General features: G+C 49.1%; 2 protein-coding genes across 4 annotated transcripts in view; one reads left to right on the top strand and one right to left on the bottom strand.

The window, feature by feature from the left end:
* The window catches only part of LOC147748673 (uncharacterized), a 106,050-nt gene extending 90,167 nt beyond the window's left edge, over positions 1-15,883 (bottom strand). For 2 of the 3 annotated variants that reach the window (XM_086963546.1, XM_086963542.1), the window contains exons 1-2: positions 15,751-15,857; positions 7,280-7,406 (exon numbers count right to left, since the gene is read on the bottom strand). In XM_086963546.1, the coding sequence (XP_086819672.1) occupies positions 7,280-7,406; positions 15,751-15,774 (151 nt within the window). In that variant the 5' untranslated portion in view covers positions 15,775-15,857. Of the gene's footprint in view, positions 1-7,279; positions 7,407-15,750 lie in introns of all 3 variants that reach the window. The other variant, XM_086963540.1, reaches the window with a different exon arrangement.
* Positions 15,884-15,987: 104 nt separating this feature from the next.
* Positions 15,988-27,854, top strand: part of LOC147748674 (zinc finger protein 212-like) — a 107,656-nt gene continuing 95,789 nt past the window's right edge. The window contains exons 1-2 of the mRNA XM_086963548.1: positions 15,988-16,078; positions 16,688-16,747. Coding sequence (XP_086819674.1) covers positions 16,736-16,747 — 12 coding nt within the window. The 5' untranslated portion in view covers positions 15,988-16,078; positions 16,688-16,735. The remainder of the gene's footprint in view (positions 16,079-16,687; positions 16,748-27,854) is intronic.

Below are 27,854 nucleotides of genomic sequence, written 5' to 3' on the forward strand. Positions count from 1 at the left end.
ATCACTGACTTCCGAGACAGTCGAGGAGGAAGGATACCATGCAACAACGTGCTGCCCTATCTCCAGACTATTCTGTGGACCTGGAAGAGGGCCACCAACTGATGATGCCAGCATCTGGTCCTTACTCTGACGTGTGGTCCGATGCACTAACCAATGGTGCGTCTTCCCACTAAGCGGGAGGACCGGGTCTGAAGTGTGGGAGGCCAGAGCAAGACCTACCTCGAGCAGGAAAAGTTGATGAGAGAACCATTGAGAGACTAAGTTCCTGGTTTTGCCTACCAGATGGGAGATGAGGAGAACTCCAGGGCACCCAAAGAATTAAGACTGGTGGAGTGGGGAGGAGAGAGGGCATACTCATTTGCAAGTAGTAGCCCGGCATCAGAGACTATGAGTAACTGATACCTTTTATAGTGTCCAGTGTCGAGTTTTATTGTGTATTATAGTGCTTCTCTTTTGCACAGATAACCTTTAGGCTGGACAATCAAGTTATTATGCTGCTAAGCTTATCATGAGTGCTGAGCTTGTTGTACCCACATACTAACCTCCCTGAGAAGCCTGCAACTGCACACCTTTATTACCACTTATAGTAAAATGTTGAAGGGGTTGTACATGGTCCAATTTGCAGAACAATATTGGGACCCCACATTATCAGAGACAAATGACCACAGCCCCTACAGCTGGAGCCCAGTAGCCCCTGCTTGCCCCATGTCCACTCGAATAGGTTCTGACAATAAATAGGCAGCAAGAGGTGTGAGATCGTACAAACACCAGTGCCATCTTGCAACAACAGAATAATAAATTAAACCTTCACACTTCAAAGTCTACATACCAAAGCGTCAGATTCAAGTTTGGGATGAGAAGAACTTGACACCCTATTCCTTGATCAGTTGGGGATCTATGCATGGGTAGAAGATGGTGATGGAGCAAGGTTTCGCACAGTTAGCGACGTGCTTGTATCAAGAACCTCAAATAACCTTAATAGACTAAATCAACCTGTTTGTCTTACTAATATTGCACATTTTACACTACACGGGGTGTCCCAGTGAAGCTTGCTTATGTGTTTACTAAGTCTAATACGCTTGCCTCTAAAATGGCCGCTGCTTTGCGGGAATTTAGTCTGCGCATGCGTCGGTCATACCCATGTGATGTGACGCACTCGCAGTTCTGGTGGGAATTTGTTGCTAATGCGCAATGCACTTAAGATGGACGCTTTGTTTTCTCATATGCTCCGAGCTTGCATCGCCGCTTTTGCAATGCTGTTTGTTCTGCACTTAACCTAATGCAATAGTTATTATAAAGTAAGGGGTATAGTATAGCCATCTCATGGTATACAGTGTAATCTTTTATTCTGTGTTTCTAAATTGTTTTCGTTTGCTTTTCATGTATCGTATTCTTTGGGCCTGGGAGGCGCTTGTTACTCCATATTGGAAGCTCGTATGGTCCCAGTCATGTGATGGGGGAAAAGAAAGTCATGCAGCAGTGGAACTCAGCCAGCTGGCAGCCGAAGCCAAGATGCTCATAAGAACCGACCTGTAACCCAGCAGGACGAAGCCGAACTGTACCTGCAATTGCAACAATTGTATTAAACTGCTGTATACCCCATTGTCCTCTGTAAAACATATGCCATGGGAATCTAGAATGTAAGGGGTGGGTTCGAAAATGAATATTAAGCCTGGGAAAGTTTAAATTGTAGGTGGTGTGATGACTTAACCTCCTCCTTTGTCCAATCAGAACTTGGGGATCATTTCACTTGCAACATTGGGGGGTGGTACACTGACCCGAAAAACAGTATAACTAGCCTAGGTTTAGCTAGAGAAATTGTCCACCTTGTCCGAATAGCTGACCTGTCACTGACCCAACGTACTCTATAGGTGACTGATACAGAGAGCTGCGGAGCACTCTGTCCGAATTTCCACAGACCCACTCGGGGTTTTTGGGAACCTTAAGTGCTGGCGAAGCACTTTGCTGGGAGATTCAAGAACCCAATCGGGGTTACTGGCAGATTCCTTGCAGAGAGGGAGTAGCGCAGGCGTTGCAACCGAAGCTGCGGTGTTGGTCGTACCCTTTGGTGAACCCGGTCCTGATCCAAATCCTGGGGTTATCCTGTCCTGACTATCCATGAGCCGTACCTGCTTGCCTACTGGCAACCTAAGTCCTTGAGGGTCCTTTCCCGTCTTTCCCAACTGACCCGTGGCCAGGGTTAGTCTTCAATCTATCTTAGGTAAATATAAATATATGTGGGTGTTTGTTTTCCCAAACTTCCTTCCTAACGTCTCGAATAAAGCATAATTGCCTACGTTCCTTTTCTCCCCTGTTTTCCCATAAATGAGATTTTCATGCATTATTGTCTGTTAGCATGTTCCACTTTTCTACCTACCTTTAGCCAAATGCTAAATCGTTATTTTACAGTTTGTTCCAATCTTACCCTCCCTTTAGCAACTAAGCACATCTGGATAAATCAAATTGCATAAGTTTCGTTTTCCTCTGAACCGTTAGTGAATTTCAAAAGTCTACTTTGATTAGTATGTTCCCTTTCTTTACCCGCCTTTAGTAAAGTTGTGAAAGTCTGTTGATCTAAAATAGAGTGTTCCTTATTTGTCCCCTTCCCTTTATTTTTGATTTCTAAATGATTCTTACTCTCATTCATAGCTATACGATATTTCTAATTCTAGTTATAGCCAGTTTGATCTGTGTAAATCTTTGGCTCATGGCATATGATGATGATGAAGATTAGATAAAGGTTTTTCAAAACTTCCTGAGTTTGTGGTTATTATAAAGAGTACAAACATTATTCAATTGTATATGGTATTGTGTTGTCTACTTACTCCACAGCTAGCTCCTTGATCCATTGTGATCTTAGGTACCTGATTCGAGGATTGGTAAGTCAGGTACACAGGAATAGAAAAGCAGTGAAACTGAATTGCTGATAGTAGTGTGTAGGTTACCTGATTAAAGTATAGTTAAAATTATTTTTATGGGCCCAAGTGTGCATATTTTGGTAACAAAGTTAGTCGGGTGACCTGCGCGCTCTATCAATGGGACCTCCCAGTAACAAGGTCTCCAGGAACGGTAAGAGGAGAAGGCCAGAGAATTTGAGTGGGAGAAGTTGAGATTAGCTCACCTGGAATAAGAAGAAAGGAAAAGGAAAAGACAGTAAGAATGGGCTCGCAAGGAAAGAAAGCAGGAGCATGAGGAGCGGAAAGGGAGGAAATGGAGAAAGAATTAGAGAGAGAGAGGATAGATTTAGAGAAACACACAGGAAGGCAGCCAAGACAGCTACATTTGAGAAAAACAATTACATTTCCAAATGTTCACTAGTTCCTGCCAATGATCCAATAGAGCTTGTGCACATATGTGTAGAGGTACAAGATATTTTGAAATGGTATTTGGTTTTTTTTTAGATTGCTTGTAAAGCTTAGGCTTGGAATGATGTGTCTATAGCAACGACATTAATGTGTCACTTGCATATGGAAGGGACCGCAGTCATTGTACGGATGCTAGTTGCTAAGCAAATAATTTATGAGTGGATGAAAGAGACTCTAATTAGGAGGTCTGGGCTTAAGCCAGCTAAGAACCTGCAGAGGTTTAAAGACGATTAAGCAAACAGTTGGTGTATTATTTATTACTTGGATTCAGGAAGCATTATTTTATTGGAATGAGTGGGTGAGAGGGATGGAGGCCCAGGACTTTCATTCCCTTAACAAAAGGATAGTGAAAGAGAGACTCAGGGAGGAGTGCTCTACCACTCTTAGGCAATACCTGTCCTATCTATCTAGAGAAACTTGCAGTGTTGGCTGACAAGTGGTTAGAAAACAGTCTTAACAAAGAGCTGAAGCAGCATGGCACTAAGCCAAAGGGGGAGAAGAACTCTCCACAAATTAGTTACAGACTACAGGGTAAGGACTAGGGCATGTCTTAAGGTTCCAAAGTGGGACAGAAAAAGACCAGTTTTGGGGTTCTGAGTCAGGAACAACAGAAGGAAAAGCAAAGGAAGTAAAAGAGAAGAAAGGAAGATTCTTCTGTGTCTAGAGTGATAACTTGCTTTAAGTGTCACAAGAAGAGGCACTACAAGAGAGACTGTCAAGTGAAAGACCCTATAGAAGTTTCACCTATCAGAGCTGTTTTTTTGGGGGAAGGGACTCGAGAGCGCCATGTTGCACTTCAACTAGTAGCTATGTACATTTGGGAAAGAAACCCTCATCTCTTGAAGCTCACTTACCCAAATGTGATGGGGTTAGTGTTAGAAGCCAGTATTAATGGGAGACAGGTTTGTGCCATAAGGGATATAAGACCTCACAGCACAATGGTTTCTCAAATCCAAAGCAATTCTCCCTTGTGACAATGGCACACGCTTAGCAGCTAGTGGAGAGGACATGGAGTATCCCATTGCCCAATCTGACCTGGATATCAATGGCAAGCAAGCCTTGGGTGATGCAGAGGTGAGAGAGAAGCAAGGCGATGGACTTGTCTTTTACAGTGATTCATTACCCTTGTTTTAGTACCAGGAGTATATATGGACTGGAAAACATCTGTGTTGCCCACAGTACAGGCTGCTTGTCAATCTTAGCATGAGACTGTGACCATTCCCCAGCTGAAGAGGCCATAACAATGTAGTCAGCATATACAGGCCGAGAGGGGAGTGAGAAAACTCACGCTGAACAGGAGCTGGCGTATGGATCACAGCCAGAGCTGCAGGGGTTTTTAGCTGCTCGCGGACCTACTCAGCTAGAAATTTACAGGGCACAAGTTGAATGCTCTATTGTGGTGAGACTTCAGAAGGAAGCCTAGGAACATATCATTAAGGAGTGGTGGGAACACTTTTTTTCGGATGGAAGGATAGTCTAGTGTACAGTGAGCTGGTGAATACTGAGCCAGAAGCTTGCAAGAGGCTAGTGACTTCACAAGTGCACAGGAACTTCCTGTTGCCACTGGCTCACAAAGTGCCCTTAGTAGCATAGCTTGCCATTAGAAAAATCCAAGATAGGTTAGATATTCTGCTCTACTTGTGGTCAGGGATGGACAGACATGAGAGATTCTGTAGGACCAGAGTTACATGTCAGATGAGTGGTAAGTCTGTAGGTAAGACCCTGCACCTCTACTAATTGTAGGTATACTGTTTGAGAAGTTAGGGATAGACATTGTTGGTCCATTTGTCCCACCCTCAGCATCAAGCAACCACTATATCTTGATTGCGGAACATCATGGAATGACATGTATAGAGGTGGTACCTATGAGAAGCACAACTAAAAAAGTTGTAGCAAGGATTTTCCTAGGGATGTTTCTAGACATGGATTACCTAAGAAAGTGATGACCGAATAGGGAACCAATTTTATCTCCTCTCACCTGAAAGATGTGGATGCAAGCTGGTGAGAATTACCACTTCTCCACGGCACATCATTCATACACCAATGGGTTAGGTAAGAGGTTTAACAAGACCCTTAAAGGCATGATTAGAACTTTTATTTTTTTTTTAGAACTTTACCACGGAATCATTAAAGAGGAAGTGATATTTTCTGCTGCCATGTCTCTTATTCACTTACTGGGAGATTCCACAAAAGGGAGTGGGTTACAGCCTATTTGAGCTTCTGCTTGGACAGCCAGTACAGGGATCACTTGGCGTTGTCAAAGAATAGTGGGAAAACATTTCTGAGTTACCTAAAAAGAATGTGGTGAGCTATGAGGTTTGCCTTGGTGAGTTGATAGAGCAATACATGAGTCAGGCGTAGACAAACCTTCAGGCCAACCAAGAGCTGATAAAGGATAAGTAGTGCTGACTGGGTAACAGGGGAGTAAGGAGGTGTTCGTGCTGAAGTTCATTTGTCCAGGACTTTTGGAGAGCATTTGGTGTGGGCCATACAAGGTAGTGCAGACGGTTTTTGAGGTCAACTACTTGGTGGACACAGATGTCACAAGTTGGCCAAAAAGGGGGTTCCATTTGAACCTGCTTAAGCCATACCTCCAGAGAGATCATACAGTGAAGATCATGATGATGTCAAAGGAGGTTGAGGAAAACAGTGAACCACTTCCTGAAATGCTGTATGTGATATGAAGGATGGATCTGTAGATGGTGTACAACTTGCCTGCGAGCTTCTTCCTGAGCATAAGAAAAGTAAAAGTGTAAAGAGATGCTGGTGCAATTTTCCCATCTATTTTCGCTAACTCTAAGCTTTACACCTGCCTGTGTACATTACACAGATAGTGTCAGTGAAGAGCAAACTTACCAGATATCTGACTAAATTCAGGAGTGCATCAAGGCAGAGGTTGACAAGATTGTGGGGGTGACTGAGTTGTTATGTAGTTCTTGGGCTAGCCCAGTGGTGCTGGTGTCTAAGCACGGACCACAAACTTGTGCTTTTGTGTGGACTACTGGGCCCTTAACCCCTTCCAGGCTCATGACGAGCTGGGCTCGTCATGGCGTAGCCTCCTCGCACGCTGATGCCGAGCCCAGCTCGTCATGAAACATGGGATTTTGTAAATCTGAGCACAGGAGGAGAATTCTCTGAGCGCGGATGTGGTTAATGTAGTGATCAAGACTGATGAACACCCAATTCACAGAGCTGATGAGATACTTGACCAACGCTTTTGATTTGATTAGCAGCTATTGGCAAATGGCGTTTAGCATCTAATGCCAAGCAGAAGATTGCACTCTCTACATCAGAAGGGCTATATGAGTTTAAGGCCATGCCTTTTGGGCTCAAGACTACCCCTGACACTTTTCAGTGACTTGTGAACCATGTTCTCTCTGAGTTGAAATTGTTCTGTGGGGTATATGTACACAATATTACTGTCTTAGGCAATTCATGGGAGGACGACCTGAGGCACCTAGAACAGGTTGGTCAGGATACAGGGTGCAACCAGTCATCAAAGCAATCAGGTGACAGGTGGGGCAGTCCAGGGTTCAAAACTCCCACCACCTGAGTTTCGTTACCAGGTCAGATGAAACAATATAATAAACACTGTAAGATGACTGGCAAGGCATAAAACTTGTTTCACTTTTACTTCACAGTGCATTTTTTCTCAACTGCCCTCTTTCTGGGTAACTTTATTCCCAAAACCAGTATCACTACTCCCGTTCCTGACCGCAAAGCCTGAATGCATTTTAAAATTGAAGGGGTGACAGCCCCCTTCCTCCTCTATTAGTCTGCGATGTGGTTCTGCTCGCTCTAGAGGCATTAAGAGAATTATTGTGGCAACATAAGACCATATTCAGGACTGTTTAAGCACACAATCACATTCAATTCTGAGACTCTGAAAATAACAGCACTGAAAATAATTTTACCTAAAGAAATTAGAGCTTGGTGAATCTCCTTCATCACATTCCTGTAAAGCTCCTTCTGCCACTCATGTAAAAGTTCCCACTCTTCTTCTGCGAAATATTCTGATACATCAGAGGCTCCAACTTGAGTCTTAAATGGCAAATATAACGTCAATTACTGAGTAAATCTGTTAAATTGAATACAATGAAGCATAATCATTAACCATTTTCACAATACGCACAACAATGTTCCCATATTTACCCTTTTCGTACATTTTCACTTATCTTTACATACAGGTAGCCTTCATAATGGCTAAATCGGAGGGAAGCAGTAGTGCATAAACGCAGGGATTTGAGCTACATAGAAAGTTTCATATGACCTTAGCAAATGCCAGATGTGTTGTACGCCTCTGCTACTTAATTTCGGAACTTTAAGCGGGATGAAAAAGAAAGGGGGTCTCTAAAGGGGTGTGGCTTAAAAGTGTAGCTAGGAATCCTTTATAAGAGGTGTGGCCTATGTACTTAAGGATGTAACTTAAAACAAGTAAACTAAAATCCTGTATTTTCTATAGTGCACTCCCTGACCAGTATTTGGTGCCTTTCTCTGAGCTTTCTGTTGTTGCTTCCAGACAAATCACATGCAACAGAAATGCACCTAAAACAAACACAACATATTGGCTTTACTAATGCTTTCTGGCAGTACCAGATAGATGATAAACAACAATGATTTTCTTGTGAATAGTTAGAATTGAAAATGTTTCAATCTTGAAAATATGACTTTGTATTACTAAGTTCTGTGAAAGGGGTGGTAGTCTTCGGAGTAACTCAATGACTTTCATTCTTTCCTACACACACCTTTCCTCTGTAGTCTCTGTTAGACAATGCTACCATTTTTTATCCCCACTGTGGTGACGGCGGTCACTGGGGTAGGGGCAACCCTAGGCCGCAGGATTGGGCCTTTGCTAAATGAAATAACTGACGCTGACACAGTATGTACTACTCTGGGCCGAAGACCCCGAACGGTCTTGCGCCCCTTTATTTATTCCCTCGTGCGTGCGTGGGTGTGTGAACGGGCCGGGTGGCTCCGTTATTACATCCCTCCAATCTTTCGGATACATAGGTTCTTCTCTGGGGAGCACTCAAATTTTGTGTGCGCACCACGCAAAGTCTTTCAGTCTCTGGCTGGGGGTCGGATTCGGCCAGGGACCATACATCTGGCTCCGGGAGTTCTTGCTCGCTTCCTACCCTGCAGGATCCTCCGCAGGGATGGTCTCACACACCGCAGAATCCTCTCTGACTTCTGTCGTTTCTGGTTCTCTCCGAGATTGTGTCTGCTTTTCCTCCAGTTGACTCCGTGGGATCTCCACGGGGATAGTTTCTTCTCCGCACTCCAGCTCTTCGGTCGGTAGATCATCAGTCCCCAGGTCCCTGGGGACTCTCCTGAATCAAGATGTGTTTCTGGTGACCACCCGGGTGCCTCGCATGGCCGATACCATGGTCCCGTGGGTGTTGACTTCTTCCCACACTTCAGGTTCATATGCGGTGCGGTACTTCCAGTTCGGGTGACGGTCTTTTATTATCACTTTGTCGCCAACTACAACGTTCATTGGTTGGGCTCTTCCAGCCTGGCTCGCCTTGTCGTTGGTCGACTTCCTTCCTCCTTGTGTAGCGTTCTGGTCTAAGTCCGGTGGATTCCAGGACGGGTCCGCCGGCACACAGTCCCTGGGGACCTTTCGAAACAGCAGGTGTGCCGGGGCACACGGGGTGGTGCAGTGAGGGGTCGGGCGATAGGCGCTGAGAAACTGTGAGAGGCACTGTTCGGCATCATCTCCTTTGTCTACCCCGATCCTGAGGGCCCAATTCATGGTTCGCAAGAACCGCTCTACTCGTCATTGGCTTGGGGCCACTGCGGGGTGATCTTTCTTTGCCTTATGCCACAGGAGACCAGGTAGGCCTGGAACTCTCTGCCCTGGAACGGTGGCCCGTTATCTGACCGGATCTCGTCGGGCAGGCCCATCATTGCGAATGTGCGATACAACACCGCCTTGACATGGGAGAACGCAGTCGATGGCACCACTTCCACCACCGGAAATCTTGAATACGAGTCGACGAGCACCAGGGTGTTTCGTCCATCTGGAAACGATCCGAAATCAATGCTCAGTTTGGACCATGGATCCTGGCACAGGTCTTCGGTGATTACCGGGTGCGGCGCCGGGTCTCCGCTCGTGATGTTGCAGGAGTGACAGATGCACACCATCTCTTCGACCATGACATCCATCCCTGGAAACCATACCTTGCTTCTTAGTCTGACCTTGGTTATGGACGCGCCCTGGTGGCCTTGATGCGCCAGACGGATCACTTCTTTCTGCAGTAAAGGGAGGTTTCCCGGAAGATCACTCCGTGAGGACCTTCGCTGAGTTCCCTCTGAGCTCTCCACACTTGCTGTTGAAAGTTTTGTTCTTCCGTCGTGAGGGAGCTGACACCATCCAGAAAGTGTCGCCAGTTTCGATTGGCTAGCGTCCTTCTCACTCTGGTGAGACACTCGTCGGACCCTGTGGCCTTCCCCACGTCTTCCAGCGGGAGTGCGACCGGACATGCCTCTTGAGAGATCATCTGGATAAAGTCTTCAACGTCCTCGTCGTCCTCCAGCGTGAGAGATGGCATGGGTGCACCAGGATGGCGCAACAGGATGTCGGCCGGATTGTTGGCCCCTGGTCAGAAGTGCACCTCAAAGCGATAGGCCTGAAGCTGCACTGTCCATCTCTCAATCCGTGGAGGTGCAAGCCTGGTGGTTCCAGCGAAGAGCGGGACTAGGGGTTTGTGATCCGTGATCACCCGGAACTCATGGCTGTAGAGGTATAGATGGAAGTGCTGGCACGGCCATTTTATGGCTAGCGCCCCTCGTTCTATTTGAGCATACCGCATTTCGGTGGTGGTCAGCGCCCGACTGGCGTATGCGGTGGGAACGCAGTCTCTTGACTCTGTCTCCTGCATTAGGACAGCTCCTAGTCCGACGGGACTGGCGTCTACTACGACCTCTGTGCGCCTATTCGGGCGGAAGTATGCCATGACTCGATCGTCATTGAGTGCATCTTTGACCTCCTGAAATGCCACGTCTTCTTTCGCGGACCAGGCCCACGGTTGTCCCGCCTTAGTCAGGACGCGGAGCGGCTCAGAGATGGATGCGAGGTTGGGGATGAACTGGCCGCAGTACGTGGCCATCCCCAGGAAGCTTCGGACTTCAGTGGCCGTCGTAGGTCTTGGGGCTGACCAGATGGCTTCCGCCTTCCTCGGATCCACGCGCAGCCCATCCCTGGAGAAGATGTAGCCAAAGAAATCCACCGACTCCCTGTAGAAGGAACACTTCGCTCGGTGTAGAGTGAGTCCATTGTCTGCCAGGCGTTGCAAGGTGGCCCGGAGGTGTGCATAGTGGTCTTCGAGAGTCTTGGAGAATACGAGTATGTTGTCGCTTAAGTTGATTACTCCGGGCAGTCCGGAGAGCGTCTCCCTTATGGCGTTTTGGAACACCTCCGCCGACGACGAGGCGCCGAAACTCAGCCTTTTGTAGCGACATAGACCAACGTGGATGGAAAACGTGGTGATGTTCCGGCTGTCGTGATGGAGCTCAAGTTGGTGATACCCCGCATTGAGATCCAACTTCGTGAACCATTTTGCGCCTTTCAAATCGGCAACAATGTCCTCCATCGAAGGCGTGAGATGACGCTCCCTTTTCACGGCCTTGTTCGGTAGGCGCATGTCGACGCATAGTCGAATGGCCCCTGGTTGCTTCGGTTTCGGAGCTACAACGTGGGGGGGAGACCCACAGGGTTGGGCCCGACACTTTTTCTATCACCTTCAGTTCTTCAAGCTTACGGAGTTCTTCCCCCACCTGCGGCCGCAGGTGGAATGGCACCCTCCGGTGCCTCAGCGCCATGGGCCGGACCGTGGAGTCCACGTGCAGCTTGAATGGCTTCCCTTTTAGACAATCTAGGCCCTTGAACAGCATGGGGAAGTCCTTGAGCATTTCACGTGCATGCAACTCGTGCACTTGGTTGGCAAAAAATACACGCTCCAAGTCTTCTGCCGTGTGGCAACTAAGGAGAGTTTCTCTCTTTCCTTCCGTGATGTGAAATCTTATGTTCAGGCTCCGGCCATTGCTGGTGATCTCTACCTCCAGGACCCCTCGCAGCGGGAGCCACTCATACCTGTCATATGTGTATATCTTTGCTTTGGATGGTAAGAGGGGTGGACGAGGTACGAGCTTCTCATATTGGACGCTGTCCATCACATTGACCGACACACCAGTATCTATCAGTGCGTGCACTGGGGATCCTGCCACAGTGATGTCACACATAGGCAGTGGCCATCTCCTGGAGCCCTCTCTGCCAACGAAAGACACGAAGAACACGTCATCTTTCTCCATTTCAGGGTCGAAGCTTGTCTGTGTGTTGTCACCACAGGGGCCGGGATCCTCCAGTGTCAGCTGTCGCGCCCCAGGGGCAAGCCCGCTCGGGCCAGGGACGTTACGACGCCCTCCCCCACTCTTGCAGACTTTGGCGAAATGGTTGAGCTTGCCACACTGGGAGCACGTTTTTCCTTTCGCGAAACATTTGCCTCCCATTGGGTGGTCCATGCTACAGTTGCCGCACATGGGAGTCTGAGGAGCTCTCGCACCTCCTTTGACTGGGGAGGCCGCCTGCGGATCACATCCACCTTCTCCACCTTGATCGTGGACGTTCGCTGCGCAGTCGTGGGTCGATTCAGTGCCGCTTCCATCTCATCTGCCCAGGCATTGGACAGTTCGTGGGACCTGGCGAGGACTAGTATGTCGTCGAGGGAGATGCCTGGCTGCCGTAGGATGAGACGCCTCAGCGGAAATGACAGGCACCCTTGAATTAGCTGAGCGCGTATCTCTAACCTCTGATCGGGCAGCGTACAGGAGGTGGTGAGTTTTCTTAAGTGGGCATAGTAGACATCTATTGTTTCAGCCTCGCCCTGCCGTGCTTGCTGCAGCTTGAACCACTCGAAATCCGGGTTAATTTGGGGGTCAAAGTGGCGGTTCAGCGCTGCGACTGCCCCGGCGTAGTCATTGTCACCGCCGCTGTCCAGCAGGGTCTCGAACAGGTTGTAGAGTTCTGCTCCCCCATAGCACATGAGGAGCAATCTCTTTACTCTCCCATCCGTCTCCCTCACACCTACAAAGTAGTGGTCCAGACGACCAATCCAGGAGCGCCATCTTGCCGCGGCAGTGGACGTGCCAGAAAGTTCACTAAATGGCGGCAGAGGGGCGGCTGTGCCGTGGCCGGGGGGAGAGGGAGCGTGCTGGGCGGCTTGGAGCAGAGGAGGAATCTGGTGGGCCGCATGTTGTGGAGGGGAGGCCTGGAGCGCGGCCTGCTGAGGCGCTGACATCATCGAGGGGGCACCCCTGCTGGCGGCGGCTGGATCAGACATTGTTCCTGGGTGTCGACGGGGCTGGCGCAGTCTCCACGATGCTGAGGTAGTCGTCTGTGCGCTGGCATACCTGGCGCAGGTGCAGACACGTGCGACTTTCTCCCCTCAGTGGGCGCTCCTGGGCGGGGCCACGTGACTGTGCGCAGTCACCAGCGTGTCCGGGTACTGGACAGGCGAGGGCCGCCTGGGAAGGCCTTGCTGTACCCCCCGTGGACGCTTGTGTCCTTGGAGTGAGGGGTGAGGCGTGATGTAGGCTCAGGCAGTTCTAGGGTGGGCCTGGCCTCCCCGGTAGCATGGGCCACGCGCAGCTGAGGTAGGCCAGAATGTGGTGGCAGGTGTTCCGCCTGCCAACCAGCCAAACACCGCAGGAGTGAAGAAAGTCCCAATCCCCTACCTTCGCCGTGACACCCCAACACCCGCTGGTATATTCCGGGTGATGGAAAACACGACACCGGGAGAGGGTGGGTAAACAAAACAGGGATACACAAGGTCTTGGGGAATACAGCGTGTCTCTTCGGATCCCCTGGTAGCGGACTGCTTGACCCCAATCGAGACCTCTAAAAAAGAAAAGGGGGACAAGATTAGACACACCCTACCAACCTAACTAGTGCCAAGTACACACACGAACCCACCGACCTTCCCGCTTACCCCAGTCACAACTTGGGAGTAGTTCAAACGAAACAGAAAACAATTGCTTGCTTTCGTATTGGATCTTTCTCCCGTCAACCCAGACCAACCACGCCCCCTCGGGAAACACCGAGAATAACAACGGGGGTGGAATCAACAAGAAACAAAAAAAAGGACAGGGAAGGGATAGGGGAAAAAAGGTGTCTAAGGACTAAGAAGACACCCAAAAAAACCCTATATCTAAAAAGCACGAAGGTAGGACAAAAAACGGCCATTATTCAGCTCCTTCGTGAAACCACCCACAGGATACACAACAAGATGGTTTGACTACAAAAAAAGGAAAATGGGACGCCCAGCTCTCAAGGGAAACGCAGCCGCGTATCCCTTAGCGTCTCCAATAACAAAACAGGTCCCCACTAATGGTTCATAAAGAAGCCCCAAAGGTCAGGAAAACAAGGTTCGTAGGAAAAGGGAAGCCAAAAACCAGCCCTCTAGAGGCCCACAGCCGTGGACCGCAAAAGAGAAGGAACAAGGTAAGGAAACAGGAACTGGAAACACACAGCAAGGGACCATCAAAGAAACCAAGCACCGGTTTCCTGCGGGCAAGCCCTTTTAAAGCGAGCCCAAGGGAGCGTCCATAAATTTGTACATGCACTTGGCACAATTCGCTAAAACAGTGAAGGGGGGGGGGGGGAACTAGACAGAAGGCACCCGTCCCCCCTGAACCACAACAGCAGGCAGGAGATCCACCTTCCCCCTTTGCAGTGGGGAAATGCTGACTTGCAGTGTGCCCCTGTCCACTGAGTCGTAGTGTCGAGTGCAGCCTTCAGGTGTGCGCGAAGGTATGGGTGTGTGCCTGCAGACAGGCCCCGGCTCGCTGGCGCCGACAGCTCCCCCCATTCGAGCGCTTACTTCAGATGCGCAGCACAGAGCACGTGGCTTCACTCGCCAGCTCCGGCACGCGGCTGGGAAGCAGGACAGTGCGGGCCCCGCTAGCGGAGGCGGTGCGGCGCAAGGACGGCAACGCGCACGATCACCTGCCTCCGCTTAGGGAAGGCCTCACCTCTGCACTGTTCCGTGCGCGACGGGCCGCACCTCCTTGAACCTGCACCCGACGGGGTGCAGGCAGCAGCAACCTTACGGGCGGGCACCTGCAGTCGGGTCGACACGGCAGCTGTAGCGCGGACAGCGCGAGCCCTGGAACCGATGTGTGTCCGCGGGGTCGAGACGTGGGACAGACCCGCCTCGTCGCCAGTGTGGTGACGGCGGTCACCGGGTTAAGGGCAACCCTAGGCCGCAGGATTGAGCCTTTGCTAAATGAAATAACTGACGCTGACACAGTGTGTACTACTCTGGGCCGAAGACCCCGAGCGGTCGCGCGCCCCTTTATTTATTCCCTCGGGCGAGCCCTCCATCGGGATGCGTGAACGGGCCGAGTGGCTCCGTTATTACACCCACAACTTTTTGAAATCCGACATGTGCATATCACACACCTCATCTGGTTCCTCCTCAACACCCTCTTTTCACTCTATCGTGCAATTCCCTATTTGCATTTACTTCCCGCCACAATCCCTCACACGCACACAACACACCCACTCACCTGTTTACTTGTGCCCTACCCATTAACCTCAACACACAGACACCTAGAGGCTACTCAGCCCATATACACACTATACAGAGAGGTAGCCGCATGAAAAAAAAAAATACAGAAAGGCAACATCCTGGAAAAAGCAAACACTCTTGGGAAATGCAAGATTAAATAAAACATGAGAAATATAAACAGGGACATCATTGCTGACATGGATTGTCAACGTTTTTTTACATCCATTGGTAATAAACCAATACACGTTTTTTAATGTAAAAGTTATAGACATGAAAATATGTCTCAGTTTCAATGTCAGTCTGTAAATACTCCCAGGTCTCAAACGATAAATATCCATGGACAATGGCAGCACCCACAAACCCAACAGTCAAACCCCACCTGACGGTTTAGTTCTAATTCTAAACAACTGTTTAACGATTTCCTTAATGAACCTGGTCACACTAAGCTTTCCTCAGAAGCAAACACTAGGCAGTCGGTTTATCCTTACACAAAGATGTATTCTGACGGTGACCTGCAGACAACAAAGGTCATCAAAAGGTATGTGCTTCCACACTGAACTGGTCACACGAAACGTGAATTTCAACATTCAAACTCAGCAAATCAGTATGACCGAAAATCCCTCAGTTTTAAGTTTCCAAGGAAAAGGCTCATCTGGTATTAAATGATCGCAACTTAATGAGTATTGGCTAAACAGCGGTATTATCCTTGCAACATATTTGTACTCTTTATTAAAAATAAAAGTGTATTTTGTGTAACGCTACCACGGTGTTCCCTTTACAGTTTACAATTTCGTGTTTTGGGAAGGTAAGCTCACCTCGCATGAGGCCTGCTGTGACATTTTTGGAGATGCTTCCTTCCCCAGTGATATTTTTGAGGTCCTGGCTCTGCACTACAGAGCGGAAGACGGGAAGAGAGATCCTGGACTCGTAATATGCCCCGCCCCCGCCATTGCACTGCGCATGCCCAGATACGGAAATACTTGCAGCCAAGAGTTGCGCATGCCCAGACTCCGTGACAAACCACCACGACACGTGTACTAACAGGTGTAGCGTCAAACCCACATCAGGGACAAGACTCTAAATCCAGTGGACGGCTCACACGTGTTGCCGCTGCCTGGAGCTCGAGTCAAGGATACCCGTATTGTACGGCATTCTTTTAGTCTGTAACATTCTTTTATCTGTTCTGCCTGTAAACGGTATATTGACAAACTAATGTAACCAAAAAGCTCGTGCTCAGTTAGTTCGTCGTGTATCAACACGTATAATGGGTGTCGGGAGAACCCACCTAATGGGTCTGTCTTGAAGGTCGGCCCAAAAGTGATTCAGTTGTCGTCAGCTTCAAATGTTTTCCTCTGGATTCAATTGGTGTTTTAGCTTTTTGGACCTGTATGAGTTTCATTATGTTTTTAACAGTTACTTTTTACTTCACCGGAGTGTCGAGTTTATATTAAATTAAACCTCGGGGCCCTGTCCCCTTATATTCCGTCCGTACTGGGCTAGATGAACAGTATCTTAAGCTGTGCGCAGGTGCAAAAGAGTAAAGTATCATTGCGCGCTTGTCTGAAAGAGTAGTATATCACAGTGTAGCGTCCTCCCTCGTACCACGCTGTGCGCATGCGATTAGTATTTCATGTTGCGCATGCCTATGGGATACACGCATGGTAGCTTGATGAAGCTTTTTTTCAGGGAATTGTGTTCATAGTTGGGGTTTCCGGCTGATTTTTGCCTTATTCGCTGCTTGTTTATTTGCAGGCAAGTCGCCGAACCATCATTGCCACAGCAAAGCGCCAATCTCCAGAGATGTCAGAGAAGGTGAGTGTTGGCCTGCGGAGTAAATGGTGGTTTATACGATTGCTTTCAATTTATAGGGCGCTTATGAGGGTGAAAGCAGAGGTTTGAGCATCGAAGTTGTAATGGCAAAGAGAGGTTGTAGAGCATGGAATAGAGCACCCACCCTAATTCCAGACCAAGAAAGCATGAGAGGTTGTGTACTTGTTTCTTCTCAGGCGGTGCAAACATGTCTAATGTTGGGATTCTGAACTTCTAACAAAATTCATCGCAAAGCTTCTTGCTGTGAGCTGAGGTCCTGAGAAGCCAGAAACGCCCTTCTTAGGCAGTCTAATTCAACCAGTGGCGGATGGTGACATTTGAAAGTGGTGGGGCGTAACATTGTCGTACTGCACTTTTATAATGCGGACAAATAACTGTCAGACAAACAGCCGCCTCCTGCCTCCTTCCATCTTGCTCCTGACTCCTGCCTCTCCTCTTGGTTAGTGTACCCCCTTCTCTGCCTCTTATTTTTCCTCACACTCCTGCCCTTGGAATGCTTGTGCCATCTGCCTTCCCTATGCCTGCTGCAACAGCGGCAGTGACAGCTCTCAGCCATCCCTTGACATCCACCTCTCGCTTGCTAGTCAAATGTTCAAGCTTGTACTGTTGTACAGGACATGCAAGGGTGTGAGTGATTGACTTTTAAGAGATAACTGTTGCCACCTGCAGCAGAGGACATCAGAGAGTGCACGCTTCTGTCTGTTGCCAGAACTACCCTTGTAAGAATGTGCAAACTCACCTCACCTCGGGTGGAACACGTACACCATGTTTTTAGATCACTAATCACGATACGTCAAGCATTGTGCTCCAAATCGTTTGTTGTCACTGACTTCTCACCCAAATTTCAGGCCGATGCAACACTTGGGTGCTTGTGCCAGCGGCTGCGGAGGTCCGTCTCCCACCCTCCTCCGATGAATCCTGGGGGTGGGGAGGAATGCTACAACTTTTGAACCCTCTGCCTTCTGGCCATAACTTGCAGCTGATCAAATGATTAGCGGCGAGCACCTAACTTAGAAGCAGACACACTATTGCGGAGATGACGAGGCGCTATACCCCAGAGCTGCCGACTTTGTAATTGAGGAAACAGGTTTCAGTCCTGACATCAGCTCAACATCCTGTGATTGTGAGTAAATCACTTTAATCTCTCCGTGTCTTTTTTACAAAATCTGACCTTGTGTAATGTAACTGGTGGTGTCGTGTTGACATAAACCCACCAATACCGGTCCATTGGCCGAGTTCGCGCTGTATAAAACGGAAAATATTTCTAAAAATAAATAAATATAAACCCTCGAACCTTATATTTCCATTCCCACTCTCATCCATCCCAAGACTCCCACCAGGGCCTATCACACCTATCACAAACTCAGCACTAGGCAAAACACTCGCTGAGCGCCACGGTACAGCCAGAATAGCACTGCCCCACACAGATACACATGAGTCTCTGCAAGCAAGCATGCCAATCTCCTGAGCATTCAACTGTTTCTTCAGCTTGCAATTAAAACACAGTTCATTCACTACGTTTTATGGCAGGAGTGGATGGCTTGGAACTGAGATACAACTAACTGGGCAGGCTACAGCTTTTGATTGAGTTGAATTTTGTGGATGATTCAGAAATATATTGAAAGTAAACTAAGAATTTCAACCTAGAGACAGAATGGAAGAGCCCTGCCAGTGCCAATGCCACAATAATAGATGAGAGTGAAAGGGCCAATCAGCGTGGAGGTGCCTTCTGTGAATTCTATACACACACCTTAGCAAGTGGACGTGAGGAGGGAAAAGGGAAGTATTTTGAGACCTCGGTGGATATCTGTCTCAATACTGGAATACCAACGTGTACAGTTGATGTGTGACCTTGTGTATGTTTACGTCCGTACATTCTTGTGAACGGAGCAGCTTGGGTACGGCACATATCTGTACTTTGTAGGTGAGGTTGACGAGCATTGAGAGAGCTCAGTGGATGTCTCGGTACGGAAAGACCGCAGTGTGCACACAGGTACAAACAGGTAGCTTTTGAGGGCTCTTTGGATGTTCAGTCCTCCTGGAATCCATGGCGTGTGGTCACTGGTCTGTTCGGTCAGTACACAGAGGTTCATTGTGTGAACCCGGGGATGTTTCAGTGGCTAGCTATGAGTTTGTATGGCGGATCAGTGCACAGGACAGGTGCTTTATGAAACCTCTGATTGTCTCAGTTATGGGATGTTTGTTGAAGCTCTGTGGTGTATATCACAGAGCTGGAGGACCGACCGAGGTGTAAAACAGCACAAGATAAATGTGTAATGTGAGACGTGTACGTGCCCCACTAGGGGAGTTTAGAAGCACACGGAGGGTCGAGATATTATATATGTGTATAGTGTATTACAATAGATCTAATAGCAGAAATGATGTAAACGGGTCAATTACACTGTAACATTACTTTGTGGGTACCCTTTCTTTGTTCTCTTGTATTGGATGTAACGACCCAATTGACCAGCTGAAAGGGCAGCGAAAGGGCAATATAATATTTATTTACCGTCAGACTCCGGACTGGCGAGCTGCGAGCACACGACGAAGGTCAGGGCGACTGGTGGTCACGCATCTTGTCTTCGTGACTCTCCACAGACTCTGCACTTTCACTTTCTTTACTTGAGTTGTTCTGGTGTTCTGGCCGGGTTTCACCACGCGCGGTGACGTTCCAGACAGCGTAGAAAATGGCCAATCACCTCGACATGGCTGGATAGCCATATGGTGATTGGCCATACAGTGCAGCCCCTCAGCAGAGCAGCAAACACCAACACACGGACACATCCTGCTGCAGCAGCCAATCCTGGCGCAGCGTTAAAGCAACACTGCGCCAGGATTGGGCTACGAGCAGGATACATTCTGCCCATTTATGAGACCGGGGCCCCGGGTCCCTGCCTGACTGTGCCCTGTGTCTCGAGAGGGGGGGGGAGGGAAGGTCTACTTTGCGCATGCGCGGGCCAGTCGAAGTTTTTACTACTCCTGGATCCCATATGCGCATTACTGATATACTGTCTCAGCTATTCTCACTCTGCCTGTGCGTGCGTTGCCTGTCACTCTCTCCACTGCAGCCCCGCCCCCCGGCCACGGCCCACTTCCTACGATGCCCGATTGTGTCAGGCTTGTCCCGGGGCTGGTAGCGCACAGTGCGCTCGGATATATTTTTTCATCAGCTGAGCTGAGCTGACAGCTGCAGACAGCACAGATCAAAACTCTTGGCTTTCAATGCAAGTGCGGTCGTCCATGGCTAGTGGGGCAACGCCCCAACGCCCCCAATGGACGGACCGCCACTGAATTCAACACTGTCCTTTGCTCTTATGTGAACAGTTTTAGGGCTAGAGGGTGGTTCTCTGCCCAGCGACCAATCTTCTTTGCTGTTAGGTTCAGGGTAGCAACGTTCTTACCGCCCTGCCTGTTTGCATATGTCTTGGCTACCATGTTGCCTGCTCTTACGATCGATCACATGTTGATGAAGAACTTGTTCCTGAAACCCAGAAAGGGCCTGATAGGTCGATATTAGTTCTCTCCAGTTTGAGAATGTGTTCATTTTTGGACATGACCACTTACCCTGGATATGTTGCTTCCAAGCCTTGTTCTCTGGAATACATCCTGATTGTTACCAATGGTTCTTGTTGAGATGTAAATCCCTTCACTAGTGAAGATGGGTTCAACCATCATAATAAGTCTATATTGATTGAGGAAGCTACAGGGATGAGTTTCTCCAGACTCATGGAAGCCATTCTCCAATGCTTCAAGAGATGCATGACTACAGGTCTTAAGTGGAGTCTTGCTCATGTACAAGAAATACGCAGAATTCCACGAGCTAATGCACCTGGAATCATGACCTGATCAAAGTTCAGCAGTTAGGTTACTGAATATCTTAGTCTGTGTGTTATCTCTGATGGAAGGAGGTCCATTGTAAAACCTTTGTAGAATTGTGCTCCGATGAATATGCTGTCCTTTGCAGCATTTATCTTGCCTTTTTTTTTAAGTTTACAATTCTATTTTTTTTCTTATTCCACTAGGCATTGGCCAATAAGCTTGGTCTCTTTTTTTATTTTTATTTTACTGGTCTTTATTGAACAATTTTGTCAATTAAGCCACCACCCCCTCCCCTCCTTTAACCCCTCCCCCATACAGACCATTCTTAATTATTAAACATATACATAATCTTGATTAATCTTAAACACTAACCCCAGCATGACTCTACACTACACAAACACTACAACACTACCCTAAACCACTACCCCCAGCATGACCCCACACTCCACAAACACTACCCTAAAACCTAAAACAATACCCCTGCATGAACCTACACTACACAAACACTACAACTCTACCCTAAACCCTAAAAAAAACTACCCCCAGCATGACCCTACACAAACACTACAACACTACCCTAAACCCTAAAACACTACCCGCAGCATGACCCTACACTACACAAACACTACACTACCCTAACCCCTATAACACTTTCCCCAGCACGACCCTACACTAAACAACCACCACAACTCTACACTACACTACACTAACACAACACTACACTTCACAATAACTACCCCACCACAACCCCCACCCCTAAAAAATTAAACAAAACCCCCTTACCTCTCTCGTCATCGTGGTTATCAAAACGCAAATGCATTTACCATACATGCCTTTACAACGTAATTCGTTGTATAGGCATGCGTGATAAATGCACATGCGTTTTGAAAAAATGCGGGATGATGGTATGCAAGATCAATGTCCTTGCGGGATGATGGTATGCGGCCTGAAAGTCCGCGGGATAAAAAATGCGGGATAATGGCTGCAAACCGTAAGGGACAGTTATGAAGTGGCTCAAAAGTAGCGCACATCGGATAGGTCAAAACAAGATTTATGTCCTGTTGAGGCACTATGAAGGGCACGGGAGACAACGTTTGTATAATGCCTTTCAGGAAGCGATTAACAACCGGGGACTTAAAAAGAGAAGGCTGACCTGGAAGTGGTAGAAAGGCAGAAATGGCCGAAAGATAACCTTTGATAGTAAGCAGAGACCTTCTGGGCCAAAGAGAGAAGGAAGAGAAGGACCTCGGAAAGAGGGGCAGAAAGGGGATCCACAGCCTTTGCTGTGCACCGTGCCACAAATGTTTTCCACCTGCAGGCGTATAATGTCTTCGTGGAGGGACGCCTGGCTGCCAGAATAATATCACAGTCTTCGGATGGAAGGTCGAAAGTGGTCAACTGTCGCCGCTCAATCTACATGCATGGCGGTAGAGGCTGGACAGGTTCTGGTGGAGGACTGCCCCCTGCTGCTGCAACAGAAGATCCTCCCGAAGAGGCAGCCGGATCGGGGTATTGATCCCCATGCTGAGTAGCTCAGGATACCAGTATCTTCGTGCCCAATCCGGGGCTCAAGGATGACTTGGGCCGGTCGCGCCTGATCTTCTTCAGCACTCTGGGCAGAAGTGGTAGAGGGGGAAAGGTGTACAACAGACCGCAGCGCCACTCGTGAAGAAAAGCGTCGCCGAGCGAGTGCCGCCTTGGAAATTCTAACGCACAGAACTGATGACATTGTGCATTCTCTTCGGTGGCAAATAGATCTAACCAAGGCTCGCCTCACTGCAGAAAGAGGCTTCGCACCACGTCAGAGTTCAGACGCCATCATGCACCGGCAGCTGAGTTTGTCCGCCCTGGCGTTCTGAGAACCTGCCACGTGCTGAACCACCAAGGTAATGCCTTGATGTTCCAGCCATATCCAGAGGCGAAGAGCCTCCTGACATACGGTCCACCACCCCACCCCGCCTTGTTTGTTGCAGTACCACATGGCGGTGGTGTTGTCCGTGAACACCTGCACCACACTTCCCTGGACAGAGGGAAGGAATGCTTGCAGTGCAAGTCGGATCGCCCGAAGCTCCAAAAGGTTGCTATAGAGCCGGGACTCCTCTGGAGACCAAAGGCCTCTGATCTCCGCCTCTCCAATGTTGCCGCCCCATCCCAGGAGGGACGCATCCGTCACCACTATGTGCTCCGTTGGGGAAGGGAGAGGGATCTGCCATTGACCCATTCGCGATTCGTGAGCCACCACTGCAATTGTCGTGCAGTGCTCTCCGAGATCTGGACGTGATCGGACAGGTTGCCCTGACGCTGTGCCCACTGGAACTTCAGGTCCCACTGCAGAGCCTGCATATGCCATCTGGCATGTTGCACTAGCAGGATGCAGGAGGCCATTAAGCCCAGGAGCCGGAGGGTCATCCTGACTGAAACCCGGGATAGAGGCTGAAAGTTCGGAATCATAGCCTGAATATCCCAGACTGCTGCTCGGGAGGATAAGCCCAAAACTGTGTCGAATCCAGAACCGCTCCAATGAAGGGGAGCTTCTGAGGGACTCTGGTGCGACTTCAGCACGCTGATGAGAACCCCAGCAAATGCAAGAGGTTGGAGACGACTGCCTGGGGCGAGCCCGCCTTCAACAACCAGTCGTCGAGATAGGGGAAGACTGGAACCCCTGATCTCCGTAGATGAGCTGCGACCACCACTATCACTTTGGTGAACACCCGAGGGGCACTGGTAAAGCCAAAGGGTAGCACAGAAAACTGAAAGTGCTCTTGGGCTACCGTGAACCTATGTAACGCCGGTGGGCCGGCTGGACGAGGATATGAAAATATGCATCCTGCGAGTCCAACGCTACCATCCAGTCTCCAGGGTCGAGGGCAGCCAAGACCCGAGCCAGAGTCAACATCTTGAACTTCTCCTTCCGGAGGAAGCGATTGACGTTCCTGAGATCCAAGATGGAACACAGGCCCCCTTTCTCCTTCTTGGGGACCAGAAAGTAGTGGGAATAACAACCACATCCTACTTCTGGCCCAGGAAAGTGCTTGATGGCCCCCTTTGCCGAGAGGGCCGTGACTTCCTGCTGGAGAAGCGCAAAATGTCCCCCGACATGCGGTGGAACTGAGGTGGCATGGCTGGATGGGCAGTCTCGAAGGGGAGGGAATTGCCCCTTCGGACTATTAGCAGCACCCTGCTGTCCAAGGTAATGGCTTGCCAGTGGGTAAGGTAAGGGGGAATCCTGCCGCCCACCGGCATGGGTCGGACTAGGAAGGCTTTGAGGCGAATGCTGCAGGAGCGGAGGTGGATTGACCCGCACACTGGCCCCCTGTCCCGCTGCGGCGTGAACCATGTCCGTGGCCGCACTGATGATGGGTCTGCGCAGGCTTCTGACTGAACAAAAGTGTTGGGGTGCCCCTTCCGTGGCCACGAAAGGAACGAAAAGTAGACGTGGCCAGGCGCATGGTGGAGAGACCTAAGGACTTGGCCGTATCCCGGAAGTCCTTAAAACACTCCAGAGCACTATCTGCTTTATCGCCAAACAGGCGAGTACCATCAAAAGGCATGTTCATAAGAGAATTTTGAACATCCCCTGAAAAACCAGTGGACCGCAACCAGGTGTGGCGACAGAGGGCCACAGTCGTGGAAATCGGCCTACCCAGTGAGTCCGCGGTGTCCAGTCCACACCTGATGGTGAACTTTGCTGCATCCTTCCCCTCAGCAACAGCTTGGGAAAGCACTGTCCGAGCCTCCGTAGGACACTGAGGCAGCACCTGCACACAGGGTGGGAATAGCGGCCCAAGAGGCGTGTGGTGTTCACCGACAGCAGCCCTAAGCTGCCAGAAAACAGTTTCTTGCTGAACTATTCCATCTTCTTGATTTCCTTATCCGGCGAAGCGGTAGGGAATGCGTTTTGGGAAGTGGAGGCCTGGATGACCAGGCTCTCCGGGGTTGGGTGGATAGACAGAAAAGCAGGGTCATCCCGGGCCGACGATGGCGCCGGGCCACATTCTTATCCACGGGAACTCCTGTGGCTGGTCTAGACCAAGTGCCCATCAAGATGTCAGTCAATGTCTCATTGAACGGTAGCAGGGGCTCCATAGAGCTTGCCGCCGGCTGAAGTACTTCAGTGAGGAGATTAGTCTTGAGGGTCACCGTAGGCAGGTGAAGGTCAAGGGCCTCAGCTGCTCCACGGAGCACCACAGTGTATGTGGCACCCTCCTCCACAGCCATAGCAGGAGGAGAAAGAAAACCAGGGTTAGAGGAGAGATCAAGGCCACCGGCATCCTCTAGCTCTTCCGTCCATTCCTGTTCCGATCCGCACCTCCGTGCGAGAGGGTCCTCAGATACCTCCCAGTCGTCCCCTTCCTCCACTGCCCCTGGAACAGGCTGCGGTGGTAGGGGAGGCACAGGGGAATATAAATGGCCGAACGGCGCCGGTCCGGCTCAGTGTCCTAATTGGGGTCACAACTAGGAGCAAAATTGCCCGGGAACCCGGGCAAAGGCAGTGGTGGAACGAATAGAACCCACTGCGGTGCTGCCACGGGCGGGCCGGAGCCGCCAGCGGAAGACCCTGTTGCACCGGGGCCGGAGCCTGCGGAGGCAAGGAAGGGCCCTCAGTTGGGACCGCGGGGCCCGAAGCTCCCCGGCGGGAGCCCGAGGCCTGGAGAGGCGATCCATACCTGCAAGAATATCTTGCACCTGGCCAGGAGTCGCCGACAGACCCGGATAAGGTGGGTAGGCCGCGGGACTCACAGGCTCCAAAGGAGCCGCGGAGTGGTATCCCCGCCCCCCTCGTCCGCGTCCGGAGACCGAAAGGGGGGTGTTGGACAGCAAAGACGCTTCGACTTCTTATGATGTCTCTTACCCGATTCTGAGTGTGAAGACTTCGACCCCGAGGAGCGATGATGATGGCTCAGCGAGCAGTCCCTCGATCGACCCCTTGACCTCTATCGGCGTGTGGACGACTGCAGGGCCTCCAGCAGCTTATGGTACCGCTGCCGCAAGGCCTTCAGAGCCATGGCCAGACAGTCTGAACATGACCGGGAGTCATGGTCGCGCCACAGACAGTAGAGAGAGACGCCATGGGGGTCGGTCACCGACACCGTACGGCGACAGGCCCTGCAGGATTTAAACCCAGGCATCCCTACGCGGCACCAGGAGTCAAAGATTCAAAAATGGAAGACAAAAAGTCTCAAAAGTTTAGTTTAAAAAGTGACTAGGGTACGTGCTCCTACCGGACCGGCCAGCAAGCACGGAAAAACAAAGAACTGACGTCAGGATGCATGGGTGGCGCCTAAGTAGTCTCTATGACGTCATCTCGATGCATACAACGCCAGCGACGGACGCAGCGCCGCACAATGCCACCTTCCGTCGTGCAGGATTACTGCTGACAAACTTTCCGGATCCAGTCTGACGCCTGGGGATATTCTAAGGTAAGGAATCTATCACTAACGTGTCTCTTTCCGATACCTAAATATATAGACTATCCACTGAAAAAGAGATACTGAAGACCCACCTTGCTACGTTTGTAAAACTAACAAGGGATGCAAGTCATGGACAAATGATGGCTGACTCTACCACAGCAATAAACACAAAGGTGTAGCGGATTAGTCCCAATGGGAAAGAGAGATTAACTACATGATAAAACCTACACTCGCAAGCAATCACTTGACCTTTTACGGGAAGTAGAAGAAAGTTTGACTTAAATGCACTATACTCTTCAAATCCGAATACGCCTTGCTAAAATTGTTCTATTATAAACATGGTAGAGCGACGTCTTACCACTCCGTTAAAGAGCGGAGGAGCTCAATTTACTATACTGTTCATCTATGAAGATAACTCCGTTCTCACACATCCAGTTGACATTACTAATGTATTTGCAGACTCTTTTTTTGAAAACTGTACTCCCAGGAATTCCTTGATGATGTGACAGCAGCAGTCAGAATGGCCTATGGTGCAATCGGGCAGTTCTCAATGATCTGGTCCGACAGATTCGTTTGTGGACCTGTTTTATGGCCTGCTGAGCTTATTTTAGCTGCTGAGTTCCGTTATATTCAAACAAACATTGTGTGCATCAAGCTTAATTCTATGCATTTTTCCATATCTTGCAGACCACGTATGCAGTGTGTCTTCACTAGAAGAAAAAAAAAGTGTCCCGATTTGCAAACTGGGTTAAATGTTTTAGCAATCTAAATCATTGTTGCGAGTCATTTTTATTTTGGTGGTCTATTTCTGTTCCAGTTCGACCCTGGGCAGCAGAAAAATCATACCTAACAAATTTTGAGATGCCACGTTTGATAGAAGAAGCAGGGAAAGGCTTCATGGTGAAAAAACATCTGGCGAGATCTTGGGTGAGGTAGTTGTTTAGTATGTAGTCAGGGGCGGAGCTTAGTCAGTGAGATTTGGGGCTGTGAACCTCAAATTACCCAATTAAAAAGTGGTGGCAAGAGAGTTCAGGGATGAGATGTCTAAGGTTCTTGATGGACCGTTCCCATGAGAACAGGGTCAGTACGGATTTGCATTAGGTGGGCCTCTGTCTACAGTGGAAGTGTGGATGAAAAACAATAAGTTGGAATGCTACCTAGATTGATTGCCACTAGTTAAAATCATTCATCCAATCACCGTTTGAGTGTCTGATTGCTAGTAGTGTGCCTGGAAACCAGAGACGGCTACTGCTTTCCAAGCCTAGTACAGCAATGTTTGGACCCCAAAAAGTACTACATTTACACTCATTCAAGGAGTACTTCTGTGCGAGCAGATTTACTACTTTTCTGCTAAATAAGTCAGTATATATTTTTAAAATTCTGCTTTATAAAATAACAATTGCAGCGCCCACATTAATAGCAACTCAAGGTAAAGGTGTACACAACATCAAGACGTAGTGCTGTAAAACAACATTCTGTGCATCCTTTGTACTGAAAGGCTTAGTCAGCTTTGTCAGGATTCAAAATCCTTCCATGCCGCTCAGTTTAGTTGCAGCATGGAATACTAACCTCATTGAGTTGGCGCTCTCTCTGAAAATCACTTTGTGACTTATACAGTGACACCTATGGAATGCCAATGCACACATCTGTAAAATGACAATGCAGGCATATGTAAAATGAAATTCCTGATATCTGTAAAATTATACTATGGACGTTAAAATACCCTATCTTTGTTTACAGATGAATTGTTACTTCTGATTTTCAAAAGCCATTTTAGATGCTCATCAGTTAAAGTCTAACGCTTAATTCTATGACCAGGTATTGCGCATCAATGAAGATCTTTGATGTCCGTCTGTTGT

This window comes from Lissotriton vulgaris, chromosome 1_1 (assembly GCF_964263255.1).
Source record: "Lissotriton vulgaris chromosome 1_1, aLisVul1.2, whole genome shotgun sequence".
Taxonomy (NCBI): Eukaryota; Metazoa; Chordata; class Amphibia; order Caudata; family Salamandridae; genus Lissotriton; species Lissotriton vulgaris.